This window comes from Haemorhous mexicanus, chromosome 5, assembly GCF_027477595.1.
Source record: "Haemorhous mexicanus isolate bHaeMex1 chromosome 5, bHaeMex1.pri, whole genome shotgun sequence".
Classification (NCBI taxonomy): Eukaryota; Metazoa; Chordata; class Aves; order Passeriformes; family Fringillidae; genus Haemorhous; species Haemorhous mexicanus.
This window is the reverse complement of record NC_082345.1, coordinates 31407149-31433188: the sequence shown is the minus strand read 5'-3', so window position 1 is coordinate 31433188 and position 26040 is coordinate 31407149. Positions and strand designations below refer to the sequence as shown.

The following is a 26040-nucleotide window of genomic DNA, read 5'->3' as shown; positions in this document are numbered from 1 at the left end:
GACTCTGATTAGAGCACCTTGTCTACAGACAGCCTTTCAGTGACCCATTTTGGGTAACAGTGGTTTATAGTCTGTCTCGGACCTAGACAACCTCCCAGGGACTTTTCCAGCTCTTGGCCTCCCATGATTTTTGTACAAGGGTGTTTTGATAGCAAGAGAGATGGGTAACAGAACAAGATGCTTCACCCACCTTGGAAACAGGACACCTGTACATTTTGGCTGAAGGTCTGCCTTTAGACTAAGTATCCCGTGGGTTTGCCTGGATGGAGCGGTGCACACAGAGGAACTCTCATGCTTTATATACACTTTTGCACTGCCTTGCAGCACCTCCCTTTACAGCCCCCTCACCCACAACTCACCATAGGTGTATTTCATCCCGCAGAAGACCTTGGGATTCCCTAAAACTTGCTCTTTACATTCGCATTTACCTGGGGAAAAAGAAGGAAGCAAACGGCTGTGAATTGTGCTTAAAAAAGACAGGAGCATTTGCAGGCAGAGCACAGGAACTGCCAGAGGCTTTTCAAATGGTCCACAAGCCCCATGCAAAAAAAAGAAGGAATTTGCAACTGTTTTCAGATTAAGAGTGAATACAGACTCTTAGTCCAAGGGCAATTACTCCTTGTTTACAGTTAGAAGAGAAGGAAAACAAAGGCCTTATTATTTTGCCTTGGGATGCAAATAACATGCGTATCTTTCCCTGTGGTATTTTCCACACTGTAATGTACCAGACAAAATTTTAAAAGGAAATGTTGCAGAGGTTAAGGCAGATTAATGACTTCCGTGATCTTAGAACAAAGAATAACATGATATACTTATTTACGTTTAAAATGAAGTGGCCTAGACAAATGATGGAGCTTTCCCCTCAATTAACTCAATTATTGTATCTTCGAGATGTTATCAAGGCCCTCTCTGAAAATGGAGGAAATGACGCTTGCCTGCTTGCATGCAGCAGCTGCAAGGGAGGAGAGCTTGATGCTGCCCCACAGGGCCAGCTTGCCTTGCACCCACCTTCATGCAGCACCCACCTCCCCCAGGCTGGGAACACTGGAGGGAAATAACTTCTCCAACTGCATGCTAGACCATCTCAAATCACATTACAAGCTGCAAGTGATGCCAAAATTGTTGTGGGTATCGGGGAAATAAATTCTGAGTTAGAAATCCCCTAACTGCCTGCCAGTGAAGTGGCAAACCCCACCCTTTAAATAAAGTTGCTGGTTTGTCGAGTTTGAGGGAATATAAGGATACCTTTAAAACATGATGGTCAAGTAACACATGAGGGCACTCAGCCTTGAAATTCAGAGCTGGGACTGCAAATTCTTGCCTTACAACAGCTAAATGCTGGGTCCAGGCATTCAGCAGGGAGCATCTGTCTAATGGGTTTGCACATCCTTGCATTGATGGGATGAGCCACAAGGCTCCTCTGGTTCTCAGAGGGGAAGGAGGTGGCCACAAGGACATTCCTCTACATGTTAGTGGGGGAATATCCATTCCCCCCTGCAACTGCCAGAGTGCTAACTACAAGTCAGTGCAGAAGACTAGGTCTGCAGTGGCTGCTGGCAGGAGGGATTGGGCAGGTGGAACACGTGCAAAGCCGCAGTCCTACCAGAGTGCCGGAGTGCTGAGAATCCCTGCTCATCCTCCCAGCCCCAGGTGGGCTCGCTCTCGTTGAGCACTGCCTGGAAAGGAGGTGCTTCATTGTGCCAGGAAACATCTGAGCTGTTGAGAGGAAAGGGAGATGATCAGCCTTCTTCTGGGAGTCAGTGGAAAGCAGGGCCACTACCAGCCCGTCCTCCAGGCACAATGTGACTGTGTGTCTTGATGGTAAATGCAAGAGGCAGTTTTGGAAGGTGATCAGGTTGAGTGTTGTCAGAGAGGATCATGGATCCATTTTGGGTTTAAAATACATTATTAGAGATTTATATCCCACAAGTATCTTCAGTCTGGTAAAGAAAGCAGCATGTCAGATTTGGAGAGCGGGATATTATTAAAATGTGTTGTTTTCTAAAAGTCAGAGCTTGACTCCAAGCCACAGTCAACATAAGCTGAGTTACAACACCAAAATTAAGCCTGTGGTCTCCTCTCACTGAGATGTCCCCGAGGCCCACATTTTACTTGTGGAGAGGAAACAACTACGAAGGTTATGGAAAACTCCCAGTACATTAACATCAGCACTGAGAGCAAAAATTCCGACATCGCTGGGGCCCTGCCATGGTGTACCAGGCTCCCAAGGGAACCACAGCCTCAGCTCCCACTCTATCCCCACTTCTTGGCCATACCAAATCCATACCAAACCCCAAGTATTTGACATAATGGATACTTTTCAGGCTGCCTGCCGTGTGCAAATAGAGCCTTCCCTGGAGCCGAGATCACAGAGGTAGGGTGAGACCCCCAGCTCACCTGCTGCTGTGGCAGTCCCCGGTGTGGGGGTCGCAGCTGCGGGCGCAGTCGCAGGGGCGGCAGCCGTAGGGCCCGAAGCCCCAGTAGCCGGGGAGGCAGTGGTCACAGCGGGGCCCTGCCACGCCGGGCTTGCAGGGACAGTCCCCGGTGCTGGGGTCACAGAAGGTGCCGGGACCCAGGGGCAGCACGGCCGATCCCACGGGGTGGCAGGAGCAAGCTGCAGGGGAAGGACACCGTGAGGGACAGAGCATCCGTGAGTGCACAACCTCCGCATCACAAAGGTGCAGGAGATGCCTGCAAGACCACCTCTGCCAAGGGAACCTCCGGGGCTTCTGGGCTTTTTTATCCCTCAGCCATACAAATCTGAGCAGAGTCTCCCTTTGGAATCTGTAGAATTTTAAGTTTTGTGAGCTAGTTTTTAATTAGTCAACCCACCCTGGTGTTGTGTTATGTTTTGCCAAAAGGCCTTTATTACTTTCCTTGCAGCATCTGGATTCTAATCCGGCCGAGTACCCAGGGATGTGCCTGCCTCACTGTGATGTTTGAGCAGCTGTGGGTGCTTTATTGCAAAATTGTATCAGAGCATAATTGCTTTTTAAAGTAATAACAACTGTCTTGCATCTGGGAGGTTAAAAAACCCCTCAGAACAGTCATTTAAATGAAAGAGAAGGTTGAGCAAAAAGTACCCCTCTGTCTCTGTCTGATTTTTAAAATCATCAATTGAAAACATTAGGAAAAAAGAATGAGGAAACTAACAGCTCAGAGATTGGCTTTTGCATATTCTCGAGGACACGGGTTTGCAGAGTGCACATCAGAAATGCCCGCTGCTCTCTCTTCTCCCTCAGAGCCCCTTGCATCAGAACAATGCACTAGAACTGTGCTGGGACATATTGGGTTCTCAGAAAAGATGCCCTAAAATAGGTGGTGTGAAGTTTTCCTTACCTACTCCTTAGGGGTTTTTTTAATATAAACATAATTTATGTTACAAGGCTACTTCCCCCCCAGGATGTTAATGTTTTCAAAGAACAGCAATGCAGCTATCAAAAGCATGAGCCAAACCTCTGACCATGTGGCCAGGTCAGCAGGTGATGCTGTGGCCTGCAGGACCAGTAACTGGGTGACTTGTGCTCTTCTCACCTCAGGGTTTAGTTCTCTGACCAGGACATGATACAGTCAGCCTTACACTTTATGGCAAAAAATTCCCTGCTGAAAGGCCTTTACCCAAAGTGTCATTTACACAAAATTGAGTTTCCTGAGAAAATTATACCTGTAGGGAATATTTTCACTAAATTCTAATACCAGTGTTTCTATTTTGCAACTCTGAAGGCAATAGAGCAGGAAAGCCGTTACAGGCAACATATTTCTTTCTCCTAAAATACTTATTGCTGCACACATACATTTAATTTCGCTCTTACAACATTTTTGTGGTTTCAGGAATCTGACATACCTGGAGTATAGTTTCAAAATATTAAAAGATAGATTAATATTGGCAGTTAACTTAGGGGCGACTATGATTCCAACATCTTTGCCAAAGTAATCCCCAAATTTCCCCCACCCTTTCCACTTGCAAACAAATATAATTATATAAAATTAAAAGATTAGAAAGGCTCTCCACAAACTGTGTAAGTAGCTGCAGGCAGTGAACTCTGGTACCTTTAATAGCATAGTTTTCAACAGCATGCACTGCGACTTGCATACCTTTCTCCTGAAGTCTGTGAAGTGTTTTACACCTGATACATACAGCCAAATGCTTTATTTTCCTACTAGATGAGGAGGGTATTTCTGGCATTCCTCAGGCCCTTCAGGGGAAATATCAGGCACTTAAGGCTCTTCTATTCTCCTCCAGTTAATGAGATAAACCCACTGCTCAGCCAGAGATTTGGTCCGGTTTTGGTCAGGTTTCAGCTGAATTTTACATACAACCCCATTGGGGTTGGAGCTTCTTTTACACACTTTTTTCCCCTAATATAAAATTTAACATCAATGGCAACACTACAGTGAAGCAAGAATATTAAATTTACAAAAGCTATTATGAAAAAGAGCAGCAAACTCATAGGTAATTAAAAAGACAACTAAAAATGAGAATGTAGTTGGCTACACTTTTTAATAAAAGCTACAAAGAGATGTGTTGTAAAGGCTGATAATTTCTAACAGGCCTGCATATCCACCTCCATGGATCCCATCCTTCCTGGCTGCTCCTCAATGAGCCACCAAGGTGTCAATCTGCTTTCCAGTGGTGGCTGGCAAATTGAAGGTTTTTGCTCTTGGATCGTGGGTGAAGGCCCAAGATGACACTAAAGGGCGTGAATCTGAATGGTTTGGGTGGCAAATTTCCAGCCCACTAAACGTTTGTGATGGGCTGCAGTGGGAACTTGCTGAGCAATGCAGACATTAAGCGAAGCCCATTGCTATGCACCAAGCACAGAAATGAGGCTCTAGAGCTCAGATGAGAGTGTGTTATGCCACATTTGAAAGAAATGCATGGAAAAAGGATGGAGTGCTTCTGTACTGTGGCAAGGGCAGGAAGGAAAAGATTGCAGGGCTGATTATACAATGTTTGAAAGCTGGAGCTATTGGTCCCTCATGGGCAGCTGTGCTGTGTTGGTTTTAGATTCCATTTTCCTCTTTCCACACAATCTGCACCTCACTGTAGCACAGGTAGTAGGAGTCCCCCATCCAGGAAGATGAGAAGCAGCAGAGCAGCAGAAAAAGCAGCCACAGACAGTGTTGGATGGCATTTCATCGTGGATACACAGGTGCAGAGTGTAAGACTCTCAGTGTGAGGCTTCTGCACAGTGCCTGTCTCATGCGCTCTGGTTGCTTCACCAGAGAGGCTGGGAGTCTCCACAGCCAAGGGAGCTCCTGTGAGAGAAGGAATGGCTGGGCCCTAGCCTTGGATCAAGAGAAACCTTCCACAAGCTTGATCCTTTTACTTTCTTTTTGATTTGTAAGCAGCATTGCTAAAAATGCCAATTTATCAGCCAGTACTACATAGCAGTATTCTGCATGTGACTTCCATGCTCAGATGAATTAACAGCTGCTTGTCCTGGCATAGCATGTGCTGACTGGGATGGAAAATCAGTGAGTGAGATGCCAGCAGAACTGGATTTCCCTGCCCTGGATTGGTGATACTGTTGTGGTTTCCTCGGCTACCAGCTAACCTTTGGAAATGACAAATATTTACCCTCAAAACCCTACAGTTGAAAAGCAAAATAAACTTGGAATTATAAAACTCGATTTTATTGCCTGCAATTGTAGCTGAGGCTTAAAAACTCATGAAGATGGAAAGAAAAGAACTCAGGTATGACGGGGGAAAGAGTCATCAGATTGGTGTTTTAAACATCAGAATGTTTCATTTTATCAGGTACACTCCTACTCCTGAGCAAATATTATTTACACTTCTTGTCTACAAGAATCTTTAAAGTATCCTTAAAGATTATGGCTTAACAACTCCTTTATTTACTTAGACCTAGGTATTTTTAAATTTTCAGTGGTAGAACAATAATGGTGTCTTGAGCCAGAAAGAAGCAGGCAGTGCCATGGCCTTCCCACGAAAGAATAATAGGGCTCCACGGACGTCCCTTGTTATTGCAGACCATGGCATGGTGCTTGGAAACGTTCCAGGCATAGGCTGTAATTGATCTTATGTAATTCAATTTAACAGTCATTAGTCATTTTCTACAGCCCTGCAGCTGCCATCTCCCCTGTGAGATGCTGAGTACCTGGGTGCAGGGAGCATTCCTGGCAGCAGGAGACCAGAAGTGAAGAGGTGACGGGGTCTTAGGGAGGAGTGCATCTGTGAGGGTTTGAAAAGCCCAGAGAGAAATCATCTGGGAGTTTGTAGTAAGAGGGTCTCTGAAAAGAAAGCAGTCAGATAATCCCTATATTTGTGAAATTCAGTTTGTGCTAGGAACAGTTGTCTTCCTCAGGTACTTGAGGGAGTATCGTGCTTTGCAATTCATAAATGCAGAAGAAAAAAGAGTGATGAAGTAGATGTACTTAATGCAGAAGGTGAATAAATGTAAACTTTTTCTTACTATACTCAAGAGTATCTTTCAGTTCTTGTTAAATATATGTTATCTTTGGCTTTTAAATACCAGAGTTCATGAATATCTAGTGGTCCATAAAGCTGCATTGTTGCACTAAAGAGTAATGGAGGCACACTTTTTTTTTTTAATGTGGAAAGTGGAATGCCATGGGCCAGAGATTCAGAGATGAATGCAGAAAGCCAAGAGAATCAAGCATTGGCATATGTCAAGAAAAAAACTCCTTAATCATCCAATAGCCACAGCTTCCTCTGGCTCATAAAGGTGGGGAGAAACTTTTTAATCGAGAACCCTGGAATTTGGCTAACACACAGTTAATGACGTGATGTAGTGCCTGACTTCATTAACAATGGTCTAACTTGCACACAGGCACGTGCACAGGGTTGGCAGCCTTCCCTTTGAGCTGGGGCTGCTTTGCAGCAATGTGTCCTGAGACCTCTTCTTTCCAACTGGCTTTGCAAGGAAGGAAAAGCCACTCAGTGCTGGCCAGCCCAGGAGGTGCCATTTGACTTCTTGGACCCTGCAAACAGCCACAGATTATGGACTGGGCAGTCTGGCACAAAGACAAGCCTACAATGAGTCCCTCGTGAAACTGCCCTCCCTCAATGGACTGAATGAGGTGGCAAAGGAGACAGAGCCACTTTTACTGCGTCAAAGTAAAGGGTGGTGTCTCTAGGTGGCCAGAAAACCACTCTCAGTTCAGGGCCAAAGCTTCACTTGTCTTCAATGACCTCAGAAAAGTGCATAATCTTCCCTGATGGGAGCTGGCATGTAAAGAATATCAGGAATTACAACACTAGCAAAGGTACCAGAAGCACAGTACAATGATATTTAAGAGCTTGAGGGTCCCACACAACATTTATTTTAGTCTTCTGTCCTGCATTATCTACCAGCAGTCAATTAGTACTCTTTGTTCTTTTTTTAATCAGCAAGGATAAATACGTGAGTTAGAAAAAACCATATAGCCTCTGCTCTGGGTGTAAATGCAAGACTTAAGCTTGTTTTTTTTTCCTAATGAGAATCCAAAATAAAAGTTCATTGCCTAAGTTCTAGCCATAATTAAGGAGGGAAAGTATCTGATGTTACAGAGGAGACTTAGAACTTTGATGTATACAAGTAGGTAATGAAACTTTTTAAAGTAATTAAATTCACTGTTTAAAAAAAATCATTCTGTACATACTACAGCAGTGAAGTAATTATTTACACAAGCAATGAACTGTGGTCAATTCCATTTCCATAAAGAGAACTAGGGCTGTAAAACAGGCAGTTCAGCTGTTGCTGCCCCTCCTTGCAATGACTGAAAGGTGGAGAGGAGGAGGACCTCTGCAACAGACTGCCAGGAATCTCATGAGGATTTTATGCAGCAAGACAAAAGCAGCTGTTCCCCACCAGACCTCAATGAACAACTGAAACCTCACACATCCTCGCAGCCTGGGGTGCAGCTCCTCACTGCAGGAGGGCTTCCTCTTCCTTTACATGCAGGTACTTCTCCTTGAGAGGAGAGAGATGTGCTCAGTATCCCCTCAAAAGATACAGGCAGGGTGTCAGTTGGATTTCTTTCTGCCACTTGTGAAGGTCCCCCTCATAGCAAGTGAGTCAGCGAGGAGAAATGTGATGAAGCCGGTGGGTGGCTGTAGGCTCAGAGAGGAGGGCATGCCTGCACCCTGGATTTAGCTGACCAGTTTAATGTTCTCAGCATAATTTGGGGATCTGGAGTCCCCCCATGGTGAGTCACCATCCTCACTGTGGTCCCTGGGGGAATGTGGCTTTTGGATTGCATCTTTGGTTGGGAAAGACTTAATTTCACATGTGCCTGAGTCATTGCTTTTAGTGTTGCCTTCTCAGTGTTCCACCTTCTGGAATATCAGTTAGCTTGTGTTCCTGTCTGCCCTTCCATACCCACCTGCTGCTGGGAACACGAACTTGTGGGCGATGCTATTTATTGGCTGCACCCCTGCTGGCTGAGGAACCCCATTCTGAGGTTGCAACAATCGCCAAACAAGGAGAACATGAAAACAAGATGCAGCTTTTCCTCTCCAAAAATAGCAATAGGAGAAAGTAAATTAATCATCTCTCTTCCCCTGCCCTCGGGCTACAGGGATCCTTGGGACAGATTTGTCAACAACATCTGCAGACTTTCACCCTGCAAATATCACCACTGCTTTTTGCAAGTAGTATCACAAAGAGGATTCAAAGAGCTCCCTGTCCTTCACTGAAGCAAGAAGATTGCTCCAAGGAGGGGCAAGAAGATCTCCCCTTTCATTTGACAGTTTCCCCCTTGAGAAGCCCTTCAGTAGTACGTGGTTGCTGACTTACGTTTGCAGGCGTCTGGGGCAGAGAAGGGCTTCCTGAGGTCGCGGTAGAAGCCCAGCTTGCAGCGCTGGCAGTGCTGCCCTTCCGTGTTGTGCTGGCAGTTGTCGCAGACGCCGCCACTGCGGTTGCCCGACGCCAGCCACGCAGCCATGTCAAAGTGACAAGTGTCGGCGTGCCCGTTGCACTTGCACGCTGAGGCGAAGCCAAAGGGAACAGAAAGACTCATTAAGGCAGTGAAAGATACTGGTTTACAGAAAAGGGACCCAAAAACTGAAAGTCCACGTATCAGGGACTTGACCTATGAACCTGTAATTCATTCAAATGCATGAAGTAGCACTACATTTTCATCTACACTTCCCAACCTTTGGAGATAACATTTAAGAAAAAGTATTTTCTTTAACTCTTTTATTTCCAGTACAGGTTTTCCAGTACAAGGACAGCCACAGTGGTCAGGCCAGAACAGAGAGACCCACATTCACTGGTCCTGCTGAGGAAGGGTCCACCCCTCCCAGCTTTAGAAATCAGCACTGCCCTATACAACATCTGCCAGAGGGTGCTGTCAGGATGTTCCCTGCAGCTGATGGAGGAAAAAGGCAGGTGGAGGATAGGTGTGTGAGAGAGTACAAGCATCCTCCTTACCCTGTGCTGGCAGTGGAGGAAGTCTGCATTCTCACATGACTGAAGTCAAGGGTCAAGTAAGACCTATTCCAATGCCTGCTCATCAAATGCTGCTGGTGTAAGTAGGAATTCACTGTCATTTCCTCAGGAATCATCCATACTGCAGTGAGCATGACCATAGCCCACAAAGGCAGGCTGATGGTTGCTTATGTATGGATAGCATTGTAGCCAGGGCACGATGGCACTCAGCAGGCCTGCAAGCCTTCCTGGGGTGGTGTGGGTAGTCCATAGCACCCTTCTGGCTAGACTGCTGCTCTTACTGAAGCAGATGGTCTCTGCATGACCTCTGCATTCCCCTGCTTGCAGCACTCTCCCTAGGCATCCTCCCTGGCACTGCAGAACTGATCTTCAAACCTCCAGAGTCCATGGCTCTTCCCGCCCTCAATGCCCGGGGGTGAGCAGAGCCCACATCCAGCAGCAGAAAGTCATACCTCCTGCAGAGGTGTTTGTCAGTGGTCCCCATGGAGAGGACAAATCTGGCCCCTTGTCACCTCCAAGGTACCCTGGTAGGCTGCAGACTGCCCACAGCAGCAGACCTTTTCCCCAGGAGATGCACTTCGTGAGGATTGCCAAGTGCGGGGCTGTGCAAACAGGGCCACACAAACGGGGTGGGTGCTGGGCAGGGGTGTGGCAGTGCCTCCTCACTCACTGGGCTGCTTGGAAAGCACCTCCCCACCACCTCAGGATGTGCTGCCTCTCGGACACACGGGAGAAAGGCACACATGGAAGAAGCATTTCACTCTGGCAGAGGATCTGGAGACGCCACTCCTGACTGGCTACTTACACTGACACTCCCTGGGGGCTCCGGTCTTGCCATCGGCAGCCTGCCAAGGCTGGTCATTGTAGAGCGGGGCGCAGTGCTGGCAGTGGGACCCTGCAGTGTTGTGCTTGCACATGCATTTCCCATGGACCTAGGAGGGGAAAGAGAGCAAGGATCACCCACAGCAAAGGCCAGAGTCTCCGGGGCTCAAGCAATGCCCACACACAGGAAATAGCATGCCAGCTACATGCTATTGCATTGGCTAGAAGGAGGGATTATAGCATGGTGTCCAGTTCAGCTAGGGGCAAATATTCTCTAGTTACACTTTCAGTTAGGTTAGTATGTGTAGATCTGCTTATCATGGTATTGTATAATTGTACCTATTTTTTTTTTTTGAGATCTAAAAGGGTCTTTAGCCATTTCTAGATGCAGCATGAATTTCCAGGAGAGATTAAAAAAAATGCTGGGATTCAAAGCACCCTTGGGAAACACTGTAAAACCTTTGTCTTTTTCTCGCTCATCAACATGAATACACCTTTGCAGTACTGCAGGAATAGCACCTACAATCTCAGCACCCAGCTCTGTGTGCCCAGCCATCTCCAGCACAAATAAGTATGAGAAAAAAGAGAACCAACCCCCTGAAACATAAATATCTACTCATACTAGGCAGAATTTCTGCCCCACAAATGAAGAATCAAAGATAGCACAAGGCCCATGACTGACTATACTCGGACATGTTCATGACAGATAATTTAACAGCTAGACAGCCCAGTGTAAGGCGGTAATTAGAGATGAAAAGCCAGCACAGCACACTTGGTGCCAGCTGCCCTGTCAGTCGCTGGCATTACTCACCCTGTTGGCAAATGCAAAGAAAACAGGATGTGGCCAGAGGGCACGAGCAGCTGGCAGTGCCTGGACGCAACAAGATCAAGCTCTGCAGCAGCATGGCTCTGCTGGCAAGAATGAAGGCCCTGCCTTTTCCCATGGAGCATGGCAGGTAGCTACCTACTGTAGCTATTTTGATATGTGCCTGTGTTTGCAGCTTTACTCTGCTCCACATTTTGCTTTTAAGTGCAGGGTTCGGCTTCTCCTGCTGCTCATGATCAAACCAGGGGCCTCAGTCTGTGCTGCCAGCGTGGCCCGGTGCTCACGCCACAGGCTGGCCATAAAACCAACGGAACTGCACCAGCTGCCGCTGCTTTTGGCATTGAAGGGAGCACAGGGTGGCTGGGGCACCTGGTGATCCAGCCTGGAGCTGGGCATGGCTTTAACTGCTGCTGGAAAATGCTGCCTTCCACAGAGTTTAACTTGTGGTTTTACAAGTGTGCTGTTCCTAACTGCATCACTTGCTGTTGAGACTGCCACACAAAAAGGTTCCTGTGAAGAGCCTGAACAGCAAACAAAACAGAAGAGGACCTTGAACATGTTGTAAACAGCTCCTGTTTATTACATAGGTGCACACACACACAATACACACTCCTGGCTTATGGTAACTTTCTGATTTATTCATTTGTAATGAATAGATTTCAGCTGCTATCTCACTTGACTCAAATGTAACCAGCACAGATAAAATTTCAAAACTGACCTGGAAAGTCCTTCCAAGAGTTTTAAGCAGAAATGAAAATAGCAAGGTCTTTCAAAAACTTCTTGAATTCATTCCTGTCCTATTAAAATATCAGATCATCAAAAAATACAGAACAGCAGCTGGGCTTTGCAAGCAACGGATAGGTACAGATGGAGTCAGAATGCACAAGCATTTAAGCTAAAGTGAAAATACTAAGCTAACATTGTTTTCTGTGCTATCTGGCCTCATCACAGGTATTAGTTGCTCTCACTGCAGATACTACTTGGTCTGCCTGGTTTACTGTATTGATATAAGCTTAAATGTGTGCTAATGTCTGAAAAGAATGAGAGGCAAACATGGAAAAGAAACAACAAATTTGTAGAGGGTATATTTAGTTCTCAAAGTGTGTCTTGTGTTTTCATAATTTCATTTTTGCTGCCACCAACAAAATGTTCTTCATGCTCTCAGATACCTCCCTTTCCTAAATTACCACTCGTTGATTAATTTCTGTCTCATATTTTTTAGGCAATGTGCACACACAAACCAATGTTGCAGAATCTCTTCACACATTTAAAAACATACACACCTGCATGGAAACAGAAGATGACTAAACTTATACTGGTTGTCTTCTGGTGGTTTTGATGATGTCCTAACTCTTTGGTGCCACTTTTGGTAGGAGTTTCTTGCAAGCCCTTAGGCCATTGAGTGGTTAGGGCTAGACATGTTGTACTAGCCTGAACCACATCTGTGGCCAGAGACATCCTCCAGAAACCCTTCCTCACAGGACTGTCCTAGCTGTGAGGGTAGAGGGACCCACCAGACACAGGACATACATGATCAAGAAGGGAAGGTGACCGTAAGGGGTCAGAGGGTGCCATGGTCAAAAACAGAGGGTCCTTTGGTGCTTTTGCAATCATCATGACAAAGTGAGAAGGACATGGGAGAAGAATTGCAACCAGACATTTTCTCAGACATGGGAACACTTGGGATTACAGTGGGGATGTGTGCTTCCCCTTTCTGTGCCCACAGCCTGTAGTCTCACCCTCCAAATTCAGTTTGCTCCTTGCCAAAGCGACACAAAGAATCAGTGGGGACCCAATCAATCATCCAGAGGCTGCTCAGCACTAATAATCCAAAACTCATCTGAAACTCAGCAGCACCTCAGAAACCCTCAAAGGATTAAGCATCCCAAGACACCAGCAGAGACCAAGGCAAAATGCCCCACCAAGGAGCACTCATGGTTCTAAAGAGCAAGAGCTTGGATTTTCTGGAAGCTCAAGTACTGTATAATAGAACATTGCTGCATTGCTGGAATAAAGGAAGGTGGGTGAAAATAAAACAGAATAGGATGGGTATCCTAAGAATTTGCTGTCCTACCATTAATTTGGCACGCAGAGCTAATAAGTAAACCACTGAATATCTGTGCACCAACATATTAATATTAATCTGTATGTGAACTCTAAGGAAAGAGGTTGTACATAATAAAAAAACTGCAGCAGCAATGGAAGGCTTGTGGTCTTTTGTGCTGTGGCAGGGACAGCTGCAAAAGAGCCAAGTTGGAGATGATGCAAATCAAGCAGCTGGTGTTTAGCTAGATAGACTCAGAGGCAGAGCATGGCATGACACTCCTGGTATTGATTGCTTGTAAAAGTGCCACGCACCTGGGCAAAAGGAAACAAATGGTCTGGCTGAAAAGCTTAAAGAATAACAGAGGAGCGCAATTCTGCAGTCTGTGCGAAGGCAAGCGCAAGTCCAGCACAGAGGCCCATGGGCTTGGGCTCCTGCCTGACTCAGTGGGCGCTGTCCAGCTGGGCCAGAGGGAACACCTTCCCCATTCTTATCCTAAAGGTGCTGCCTTGCAGTTTCCTTTCCTCAGGGTGTATCACAACCTGCCTCCATCAGCTGCTCCCTCCCAAGCGCAGATTCCCCTGTAGATCCCACATGCCCTCCGCTCACCCGGGCAGGGCCCGGCATGGCTGCTCAGTAGCCCAGCCTGCAATGCACACTCTGCAAACCTGTGTGCCCCTGCTTGCTGCAGGGCTGGGCACTCGTAATCTCAGTGGAATTCATGTCTGGGTGAACGCCTGCAGAGGCCTGGGATACAATGGCCTGGCTGACCCCGCTTCTGTACCAGAAGCAGCTACCCAGACCCCAGTCTTTGGGAGCAAGCTTTGGAAAAGGCAGCAAGTTTCCCAATTCCGACACTGCCATGCCTTTACAGCACTGCTACTTAAATGGGCTGAGAAAACTTTGCCTCTCCAAGGTCCCCTCAGGTTTCATGGTGGCCCCAACCCCTCTCAGCCAAGGAAGAAGCTAAAGAGCTAAAGGGGCAGTCAAACCGAGGGAGCAGAGGGAAATAGAGTCCTTAACAGCTTGCTTCTCAGTGCAGCCATTTAGTTAGTACCTTCTTTTCCATATTCCTTTTTCACAGAAGTTTAATGAAAAGTCAGACCTAAGTGATTCAAAAACCTTGCCTCAGGCTGATGTATTTGTTCTCTTAAAATAGCATTACAATTACTACCACCCAAAACAGCTCTGCATTGAAATGTCTCTCCAACCTAGCTTTATGCCACTGAAGAAAATATCTTCTTTCTTTTACATAAGTCCAGCACCACAGCAAACATTTTTATGCATTGGAAACAACAAAAAAGGTGGATACTAGCAAGCCCTTTCTTGCAGCCCATAGGTAGACATGTATTTTTTTAAGTAATAAAGAAATACTATGAGAGCTAGAAATATGAGAAAGGTCAAGAAGTGGTAATACAAGGAGAAGTGGCAGCAGGTGAAAAACAGCCAACAGACTGTCTGCACTGGACAAAATTAATGTCTGTAAGAGCTGTAGGAGGGCCACTTGCGAGACTGGTCTGCCATGCAAATACCCTGTCATGCCACAGAGCAGCTGGGAGACGGGGCTGAGAAACCAGCCCAGCAGCTCTGCTGGGACACAAGGTAGACTGGGAAAATGACATACCCGGCCTTCAGCGTTTCTCCAGCATCTCAGCACCTTTCTGAAGGCAGAATCTGATCCCTGTGCATTGACAGGGGGGAAAAGCACATATTTTCTTCCCTTTTCATTCACCTCAACTTATAGCTAGCTGTAAGGCATACCCACTAGGGTCATTATGGAGCATCACTAAGTACACAAACACAACTGCCAGTATGTCTCACTCCTTTAAGCATTCACACGGCTCCTGACTCATTTAAGCAGCAAGGCTTTCCTATAACATTTTTCATTTTGTCATGGGGTCTTTATATCCCAGTTCACTTTCACACTGCTCCCCCTTCTTGGCTTGACAGCCCCATCCCAACGTCAGTCATTAGAGGGCACAATGCAAACAGTGTTACAAAAGTTGCCTTCTGTAAGATAAACGAGCCACTGATTTCTCTATACAAAGACAGTTGCTAGGGCATGCTTCCTTCCAGAGCCTTTTGTTGCCAATTTATAACCTTCCAGCGCTTCCTTTCACATTGCAAATACATTGGGCTTTTTCTTTCGTTGAATCCTATAAAATCCTTTTCCCCATATTTATCATGTTCCAAAATGTTAGGCAGTGACAAAGACTGCTGCACTGAGGGAAAAATGCTTTCAGTCACCTGTTATAAATTGATTTATATTGTAAGAATTCACCCACTATATGGAGTCCAACACAAGCGCACACTAAAAGAAAATCAATGTCCCAAAGACCTGATAGCGTAAACAGTCTAAATAGCTGGGAGGGGCAACTACTTTTAATAGAATTTCCTTTTTGGAACTGCTAAAACTGTATTTTTTTTTTCTCTCTCTCTCTTTTTTTTTCTTTAGCTTCCATGGAAAATGGGCATGGTTCTAGCCTAAGCGAAAATGGCAGCATTCACACTGAGTCTCTAACCATAGCTTTTAAACTGTGTTGTGCTTCACCTGCTGTGCCAGTTTTAGAACCAATGCCTACTGGTGCCTGTCAGCACATGGAGAGGTATTCTTTTCCCAAATCACCAGACAACCAAATTTATGCATGAGAAAATTCTCATATCCTATCTTGTTCTTGTGAAAGAATACAAAGCTTGTTGTCCAGGGTGTGGGGGCTGTGCAGTAGGGTTTTATTTTAATTCCTTGTACAATAGGCTTCTGTCAGCATTGCTCTGGAAGACCTTGAACATCTTTTGATGTCAGTAGCATGATAACAATTTATAACAGCCCTTGGGTTGGCCACATGGGAAGTGGGGGGGGTGGGGGGAAATATTCACCCTGCCTAATTACACAGAAGTGCTTTAGCAGAGTATCTTAGTCCACCCAGCATCCTGACCTTCATAACTATGGAGGAAGCTTGGAAAGATCAGCTGGCTAAGCTGCAGGAATCCACATTCAGGGAGGGCCAAGGAGTCTGAGATGGATGAACTCCAGCTCTCACCTTGAGACAAAACTGCAGAACCCAGGTGAGGTATCTCTGGGTTTGCTTTCCCCACTTTGCAGTCCTAATTTGCAAGATCCTACTTGTCTCCAGGCCTACACAACACTTGCCTCTCCTCTTGCATGCCACTTGCCATAGCTTCAAGCAGGCCACAGGGATGCTTTAGCTGGTAAGAGGCATGCAGTGCAGAGGTACTGGCAAAGGGTGAGAAGCTCCTGTGCCACAGATCAAAGGAAAAAACAGTTTTCCTGTGTCCACTGAAGATCAGGAGGGATCTCCTATATATGTGAATTCATTTGTTCGCTCATATTTGTGGTTTGCCATGTAATGCAGCTCAAGAAGTGATCAGCTGCTTAGCATGGTATGGTAGGAGGTCTGCCTGTACATGCATATCTTTTCCTAGGTATGCATTGGGCTTTTGCTTATGAGATTTAAGTAGTGACCTTTTGAATAAATTTGGGAGAAGTAAGAAAGAGAGAAAGTATATCTGTATCAAGGTGACAACTGTCTGTTGCACACAAGTGTCCAACAAGGGATAGATGGGATCATATTATCCATGAAGAGTGGCTCTTGCCATCCCAGGCAGCCAGGTCTTCTCTGGGGAGCTCATGGAAATATACCTTCTGCTAGAGCAGAAGTTCCATCTGTATATTCAGAATTCACCTAAAGGCTGACATGGCATTTCTGACACTTGAACAAAAACAGTTTTCCTACACAAATTCCGTTCTCTTTGAGGAGAAAGGGTAGGTGGGGGAATTGCCAGGAGGAGAGGAGCATCATGGAGAATTTTGCAGCTAGACGGTGATAATGGCAGAGAAAAAAATCTTATCAGATTCTGTGAAGTTGAACTTTGCTTTGACTTGACTCAGACAGATTGCAGACAGAAAATGAAGCTAGAGCTGCTTCTGCCAGGGCAGAAGGAGCCCCACTTTGTTCATGAAGCCACCCTGTTTGCATCCCAAGCCCACATCCTGAGGGTGTCCCAGGTAAGTACTATCTCACGGCCAAGTGGACTTGTAGCCTCACTTCAGCCACTCACAATATTTACCTTCAAAACCGTCACTTTCTCAACAAAATTGCCAAGACCTCAAGAGAAAAATACATCCAATGGGAGGAATCCTGTGGCAGCAAGCTGGGCCCATCTCCCAAGCTGACCATCCTGGCTCCTTGGGTCAGGATCCTGTATCAAACCTGCCAGAGCAGCATTCTCACATACTCACGCTCTTTTGTCAGATCATCTCTGGGTGAGGTGGCTGAAATGCTTCTGGTTACTCTGTGAGATCTGACTGAGACCTGGCAGCTGTGCCCAGTGCTGCTGGGATTCCCCAGCTTACTGCCCAGAGCAGCCCAAGATAAAGATAATATATCACATCTGTGTCTTCTGCTGGCCAAGCAGGGACTGAAACTAAGGCTGCAGTTAGGATTTTGCCAGTAGGCTGAGAACAAGTGGGGGGTTAAGAAAACCTGCACATAGATTTTTTGGAAAAGTTGTTTGGTTTTTTTATTAAATGATCTTAAACATGCTTAAATTTTGATGTTAACTCTCTAACTTAGAGCATATTCTTCAGGAGTGCTCTTGTCTAAACAAGCATAAAAGCAGAGCCAGATTTCATAACCGGACTGTGAAATGATACTGTGCTTCCCTGCTTTTGTTGTCCTCAGTTTTACACTGATGGTTCTGATAAAACCCTTGGTAGGCAGAGGTTCATAAAGACTGCACTGAAATTTCCATCTACCTCTTGGATGACCGGTCATAATTCTTCAGATTTATGTTTTCTGTGAGTTTTAGCTGAAATGTATAAAAATGTTCCCTCTCTGAAATCCTACTCTCTTTTCAGAAATTTTTTGACTTCTACCACCTAAACAGTCATGGACATTGCAATCTTTTGTCCCTTTTCTGTTCATTTATATGTGTGATGAATTCTTCCTATCACCTTGGAAATAATTCTCTCTTCCAATCTTGTTGCAACGCTCTGGCAAACCCCAGGCTGGGTTGCCCAGGGTGAGTGCCACTGCAGCCTCATGCCACAGGAGCCGGGCACGGACTAGGCTCAGCCAAAACTGCCCCAGCTGTGTGATGGAAAAGGTGGTATTGGGAGAGGAAAGCTCTTCCCATGCCTTGACCCTCCCTGCAAACCATGGGGCTATGTCACCCCTATACTGGCACACCCCTCACGGGACATGCAGGATGAGGGGTAAGTAAAGCACATTATGACACAGCAAAATGAGTCAGCCTCGCTGCAGAAACGTCACCTTTGGGACTCCTGCCACATAAACATTTATAACCAGAGTTGAATTTCCCCCTTGGGGCCAGCACAGGGGTTTGTTGCTATTTCTTGCTCTGTTTTCAGTGTGTTTTTGGCACTTGCTTCCTTCCCCCAGCCCTGCCTGTTACCTGCACACTATGGTTGCCAGAGCCTGTAGCTGTACTGGAGCCCTATTTGGCTGCAGGCTCTCTTACAACTCTCAGTGGTGCTCCAGGGCACGCTCCCATGCAATTGTATCCCACCAAAATAATCCTGAACAAACAGCACCTTTCAAAGACTTTCACTCAGGGGACATCTGCAGAAAGCAGAGCAGTGCTTTTTGAAACAGTCTTATCAATCACAGTGCTGCATGCTTTCAAACTGGTATATTTTCAAGATGTTGCAAGACTAGCTCTAGCAGAAGGGAAACATTCTGTCTGCTTCATGCCTGAGACTGTAATTTAAGTGAAATGAGAGCTCCCCAAAGAGCTGGACTCCTTACCTAGACTCCTTACCTCCTTAATTTTTTTTTTTAATTATCTTTCTCTGTCTAATGTTATTCAGCACAGTATGTTTGGCTGTTCTGTCTTTCTCTACTGGTCCTCCTCCAGTAAAGCCAGAGCTTTCAAAGCCAGCCTGGATGAGCAGAAAGGAAAGGATAAGATGTGCTGGTGGCTGCAAGTGTCCCTGGACTGGCTGGGTACATTCATGCCATGCCACAGGCATCCAATGTTGATCAAGAGTGTTGGCCACTCTTGAGCCTGTCACCTGCCCTATGGGTTAGTGGCTCTTGCTTCCCTGGAGTCTAGGTCTTGGTGGGTCCTTAGGAATTTGAGCTCAGAGCTCTTGTGATGGGAATCCTTGAAACCAGAGCACAGAGTTTTTATCCAGAGAAAAGTATTGCAAAGTGCAATAGAAAGCCTGTGAGAGTCAAAACCCATCCCTATCCTCGTGGTTCAAGATCCAACACAACATCCTTGGATATTGTGATACTGGATATCCTCCAGAAGCAATAGTAGTTACATGATGCCTCGTATCTACAGAGAACCTCTCCTCCTTCAACGTTACCAAAATGCCCTGCATTTTTTATCCTTTAGATATTGTGTTATTGCAAGTCAGCATTTGGGGAAAGATGGGTGTCAGCAATTTAATTATTTTTAAAGATTTACCTGAAATAAATAAATTCCCGTGGAGCACCTTTGAAGGATGAGAGTTCCACACCAAGACACAAAGGAAGTTCAGCACTTCGGCCCACATGGAGATCACCCCCTTTGTAAAGACCATTTCTGCTCACTATGCTTGGAGTCCAGGGCATCAAATGTCAACTATTGCATACTTGGACCATACTCTATGCTGTCCCTTACTATGTTTAAAATTCTGCTTTCCTGCAGCGCAGACACCGTTGGGTGCATGTACCTACCACATGGAAAACCCCAGCTGCCCTGGTGGGCCTGAATCCAGCGACAGGGATGCAGTGGTCAGCGTGGCCATTGCAGAAGCAGCTGCCCTTGACGATGAAGTCGTAGATGGCGTAGTGCAGGGCTGGCGGGGGCTGCGGGGCCGGGCTGGCCGGCAGGCAGGGACAGCCCTGCCGCTGCAGCAGCCGCACCCGCAGGTTGGTGATCTTCAGCTGCTCCTGGGCCTCCGCGCTGTACGGGTCCTCGGCGGCGTAGGGCGGTGACAGGGCTCGGAAGATCACCTGGGCAGAGAAACACAGCAGTGACAGGGCTTGGAACATCACCTGGGCAGAGAAACACAGCGGTGACAGGGCTCGGAACATCACCTGGGCAGAGAAACACAGCGGGTGAAGCAGAAAGGAGGATGTCAGCCAGCCCCAGATGGGCTGTGGGTGAAATGGCAATGATGGCATCCTCTGGGAGCGTGCACCAGGCTCTTATGATGCTCTTCCTCCTCTGCAAGGGGTGGGAGCAGCAAATCCACCTCCAAATCAGTGAGCACAGGGTGACCCCCCCCCATGATCCCTTGCATTCCTCTCCACAAGAAGTAAGGACTTTATGGGTGTCAAGTGACATTTTGCCATTAACTCAAATCAGAGGTGAGTGCCCTTGCTTCGTGGCATGGCCCAGCACAGGGACCAGCACCTTGCTGGGTGATGTGCATGTGGGGGACTCTTCATTAATATTCCCTCTCCCAGAATGGGTGTATTTTTTCACAAATACAGCTCACATTTCCAAATATTTGGTTCCTATCAGTCCCAGGCTGCTTCCTAGTGGAAAAGTGATTAGGTGTGGCAATTAGTGACAGCAAGCTGATAATCAAGAAAACCGAGATAAGAAAGAAAGGAAAGAGGGGGGCTTCCAAAGTTTAAACAAACACTTATCATTCATTCTTTATTTTAACTTCAGTCTGATTGAAAAGGTAAATATTGGCTCAAGCTGAATATTGAGAGCACTAGATAAAAATAACCAATTTTCTTGAAAGGCTTATTTTAAAGTTTTTGGTCTAGCTGCCTACAATGAGGCATCAGAAACAGCATATACTTTATATGACTACCACTGACATTAAACAACATATCTATGACATATATTAGCTATTGGTACATTTAACTTACAGTGACACTTTCTGAATAGCTAAGTAGTTTTTCACTGAACAGTCACTGACAGCTTGATGAACTACGATAATTATAAACAACATTTGATCAAATCACTTGAGTGCTTGAGGGTGTGATGCAGCTAATGGCTCCATGCACTACTACCAGCAATGAGTTAAAACCTCCTCAAACTACAATGCTGCCCCACTGAAACAATCCATGCCACCCAAAATGCTGGCCAGCCTCTTGCAGGAGGCAAGGAGGTGACCATTGTTTCCTGCCCAGTGAGAGGCAAGGCACCAACTTGCTGCTGTTGCTATCAGGGATCACAGCCTCCTGCCCCTAAATGCACTCCTTCCATAGAAAGCAGCTGATACGCTTTAGCTGACGAAGGCTTCCCTTTTATTTGACCAGGATCCACAGATCCTGGAAATAATGACCACAGTGCTGCCAGCTGGCCTGCCCGCAGGCTTTGCCTACCAGCTGCTGCCTCCATCAACCCCACCACTGCTGGCACTGCTCCTGGCTGGGACCTGGCTTTTCTCCAGGGCTGCCCGAATCCAGCCAGAGGAAGATTTATGTCAGCCTGGAAGGAGATTTAGCCTTGTTTTGGAGCTGGATGGCAGCAGCACCCTTTTGTGTGCCCTGCCAGCCTGCCAAGCACAGTTGCCACCAGCATGCTGGTGACAGTGGGGCTGGGCCATGCTGGAGCTGGGCTTTGCATGCTGGCAAACACATCGTGGCTGCAGTTCTGCACTGCCCTCCTGCAAACACTCTCTCCCAAAGGTGTCTGAGCACCTTCTGCCAGAAAGACACAGGTAAGGGAGAAGGTTAACTGGGAGAGGTGGTCAGAGGACAAGGCTGGGGAGCATGCTCCTTGTGCAGAAGTGTTGAGCTCGATGAGAGGTATTAATAAACAGTAACACACTTCAAAAGAAGACTTTTCCCCCCTCTCTTTCAGAGTTTTTTCTTCTTTCCTAAAATAAAAATATAAACCAGATATCAGTAGAAACCCAAGTGAACCCCAACTAAACAAGTCTTGCACCTCAACCCAAGGCTTGTTATTTACCCAAATTTAGATCAATGCCATTCTGATCACATTTACTTGCTAGTGGTTTTGTGAACACAAGATGCTTTCAGATACGGAAAGAAAATTCCTTGGGAAAAATCCAAACTGAAGACATTGATTTCCTTTTAGTGGACATGACAGAAAATGCTGGGTCAAGAACTTTCAGTAAAAACTAGCATTTTGAATTTCTTGATATTACATAAATTGCACCTCAGATAATTCTTTGTTTGTCCTAATTCAGATGAGAGCAGGGGAGAAACTATATAAATGGGAACAATTTATGCTAGATGGAGCTGCAAACTTTCCTCTCATGTTTTCAGTTTTCCTTGTTTGTCTATCCCTGTTTAATGCATGTGACTGATGTTTGTGGTTCTAGTAAAGACAATCATAGCAAGGAAATCAATAACCCTGAGAGCTTCTGCACTGACAGAGTTAAATCTTGTCTGTGTGGAATTCAGGGGGAGTTGTGCTGCTGATTTCAATGGAGCCAGTATTCCTGCTCAGACCTTAAAATGCTACAAACATTTCTTTTTATGGCTACATGCAAACTGTGATGCTAAACATGAACTCGATCTGTAATTCCCAGGGGCTGCAGGCTCTCAGCTGCTGTCCTGTGCTGCTCTGGCTGTGCCCAGCAGCCCTGGCCTGGGGAGCTACACTGTGCCCAGCAGCCCTGTAACAGAGTGAGCCTGGTCTCAGTGCTGCCAGGACAGTAAACATCCCCATGCCTCCATCCCAGACCCCGGCAGCCCTGCTGTAATGAATTACCAACTGGTCATTATAATATGTAGGGCATCATACTGATAGCAATTTTCTGCTCTGACACAGCAGATTCAGCTGGGATTCTACAAGCCCTCAGACACTGCATAATAAGAATAAGGATGTGTTTCCCAGCAAAATTTTCCTGTTCAGTCATTAACATCACTAATTTATCCCAGCTGGTCTCAGGAGTCTGCACATCACTGGGGCCAGAGTGCTCTTACACAGCTATCATGGGTTTGCACTCCAGTGCTTTCCAGCAGCCCAGCCACACATACACACATAGGCAGTGCCAGATTTCCTGCTTTTACCTCTTCTTGGGCTTTTCCATGCAATTGCCTCACGGATAGGATGGCAACAGGGTTTCAGCATCCTCTCTACTAATGAACCATGGTTTGCACAGCAGACCTGACCAGGTTTTCACACCTCTGGTTCTTCTGGCATCTCCCAGCTACAGCAATCAGAGGTCTCCTCAACCAAAATATTGCTCAGTTTTAGCAGTGTAGAGGAAGAGCGCAGGAAAAATGGAAAAGAAGACTTTGTCAATATGTGTGTGTATCTGATGATGTGGTTTTACAAGCCCATTGTCTCCCTGGTGCCAGTGTCCAGCCAGGACTCTGTTGGGCAGTGGTCCACAGATACTCTGCAGGCAGCAAGCCTCAACAGTAAGCACCCCAGGGTGACCAAGCTTCTGTCTTTCCCACTAAAGTCTCCATCTCTGTGTACAAGGCCTTCTAACAAAACATGAAAACCTGGCATCACAACATTAGGCAGACAATGTGACTTATGCAGTATGATAGCCCCACGTATGATAGCAAAGTGAGGGAGGCCCTGATCTTTACAACAGCAGCTCTGAAATGTATGCACTAATTAAAATATTATACTCTGTAAAACAAGTCAGAAGTAATACAATGAAGCACCCCAGCATTTCTGTGCTTTACATCCACATCATATCCTATCAGAAAGATATTTTCATTCCCAGTGTTGCAAGCTCACAAAAAATCTTACAATATTTGGGATTCTTCTTAAATACAGTCCCAGGAACTGAATCTTTATCTCAGCTTCCACTTAAATATCTGGCAATAACTCATGTCACAAACCAGGAGGCAAATAGAACTGCTAAGAAACAAAATATCTAGTCCTTGGGATAATGTTCCTTCTGTGAGATGTGGAATGATGCTGTTGGATTCAATGTGGTATAAAAGCAACCTTTGTGTGAAGCAACATCAATTGAGGAGCGATTTAAAACATGCACAGAGATATTTTTGGTATGGTGGTGGTCTCTCTACACAGCCAAATAGGAGCTGAAGTCTGTAGTCTCTAAGTGAAGAATGTCACTGCTGTGCCTCAAGCGGGTTGGGTTCACCTGACCCTCTTGGCGCAATGCATGTTGGTGGCAGGATGAAGCCCACTCCACTCCCAAGGGAAGCTCACTCCACTCCCAAGGGAAGCCCACTCCACTCCCAGAGGAAGCCCACTCCACTCCCAGAGGAAGCCCATTCCACTCCCAAGGGAAGCCCACTTCACTCCAAGGGAGCAGGAGTGGATAAGCTGTCCCACAGTACCTTGCACATGCCATGGAGTAAAAATACTCTGCTCTTAAGCCAGGCCACTGCAGCTGTCTGCAGTTTGGTCACATCATTACACAGACAGCCTCTAATAAATTTCCACAGGGTTTTGATTTCCTTATGGGCTGTCATGAGCAACTCTTGCTCTGTTGATTATTTCACAAGTTCTAGTGGCAGAAGAAGCCTGAGCTCCTCACCCTTCTGCAGATGCAGTAATGTAGCCCTGTATATAAATAAAGCAGCAGCCATGGACGTGGTGCACTCAAGTAACCACTTGCACCACAATGACCTTGATATATAAATACATAAAGTCCCTTTGCAAGAAGTACCTTAGTATGTTTATGTGTGAGAGGCAATAAAAGGACATCTTTATATATATCTCCACAGTGGGAAGGAAAATGCTAATGAATGATTCTGACAGCAACAAAATAGACTGTGAAGTCAAAGTTGCCTGAGGAAGTCAACGAAACCAATGAAAGACTTGCCAGGACCAAAGGTTTCTCAATGAGTCACGGGCTCTCCACTGAATGCAGCTTTTTGCAAGGGCCTGGACTTTTGTCAAGAACCAAGTGTCCAGAGCAATGGAATGGGACCCTGTGGGATACAAAAGCCTGTGACATTGAAGAGGCATGGGTAATCCACAAAAGTTTCTTCCTCACATACCTTCAGAAACAGGCACAGTTACAGAGGCTTGCACAGTCTTGCAGCTGCTGTGCACGTGCCCATTCCCTGTGTCCCTGCACCTGGCCAGAGGTGCCATGCTCCAGCCTCCAACTGAGAGCCTGGCCTCAGCCAGGAATGGACAAAGAATGGATAGAAGAAAAATGGATAGAAGACTCAAGAAGCATATACACATAAGAACAAGCCAGCAAACAGGAATACGGCAGAAATAAAAGCAATAAACAAATATTAAAAACATAACCACATTTTTACTTTGTTGTAAGTGAAAACCAGGGTGGTGACATTGCATGAAGTGATGTATGGTTTCTTTCCAAAAGAGACCGATGAACTTTACCCTGTATCGTCTGACCTGGATGCATGAAAATATGTCTATAATTACAACAATGACACATCCATATTAGTGAATCATGTAATTAGCTCAGGGGCATTAGATAAATTCAGTACTGGTTTATTTGATTTTTGCTGGTAGATTTATCCCTTTCAATGCATTCTACAGGAACAAATGAAAAAATAGGATGAATAAAAGGAATGCAAAGTTTGTTGTCTTATCCAGATAGAAAGCAAAAGCAATGAGGGATGTGCACCACTTTACAAAAGGGCATATGATGTCCAAGTAAGTGTTTAACAGAAACGTTAAGGTGTGCATTAGGAGTCTGCAGTGACTCTTGGTATGTAGGCACTAAATAAATGTGCTTAATTGGCTCGTATGCTGGCGCCCTGTGGAATCTCTTCATCACTGGAAGTGATCTGATTTATTTAGTGCCTGGACAAGGCTCTGAAAATGTAGGCAGTAAATGCAGTGGTGGAGTTCTGCCAGCACATCCAGGACCTCAGCCCTTAGCCTCCAGAAAAATTTCCCTCAAGCACACAAGCAGCTGAGGTTAGGCACTACTTGCCTGGTGCTGGGGCTGAGGTGAAAGCGAGCCCTTATCTCTGACATCCTGGCCCTGTGATTCCCAGCTGTGTGCCCAGCATTGCTTCAGCTCTGCTTGTGCTCACAGGTCTTGGCTTTCACTTCAC

At 46.0% G+C, this 26040-nt stretch overlaps 1 protein-coding gene across 2 annotated transcripts in view; it reads right to left on the bottom strand.

The window, feature by feature from the left end:
* The window catches only part of NTN4 (netrin 4), a 47837-nt gene that overhangs the window by 6840 nt on the left and 14957 nt on the right, over positions 1-26040 (bottom strand). For both annotated transcript variants that reach the window (XM_059846750.1, XM_059846751.1), the window contains exons 3-8: positions 19813-20091; positions 10219-10345; positions 8760-8948; positions 2398-2614; positions 1604-1716; positions 360-428 (exon numbers count right to left, since the gene is read on the bottom strand). In XM_059846750.1, coding sequence (XP_059702733.1) covers positions 360-428; positions 1604-1716; positions 2398-2614; positions 8760-8948; positions 10219-10345; positions 19813-20091 — 994 coding nt within the window. The remainder of the gene's footprint in view (positions 1-359; positions 429-1603; positions 1717-2397; positions 2615-8759; positions 8949-10218; positions 10346-19812; positions 20092-26040) is intronic.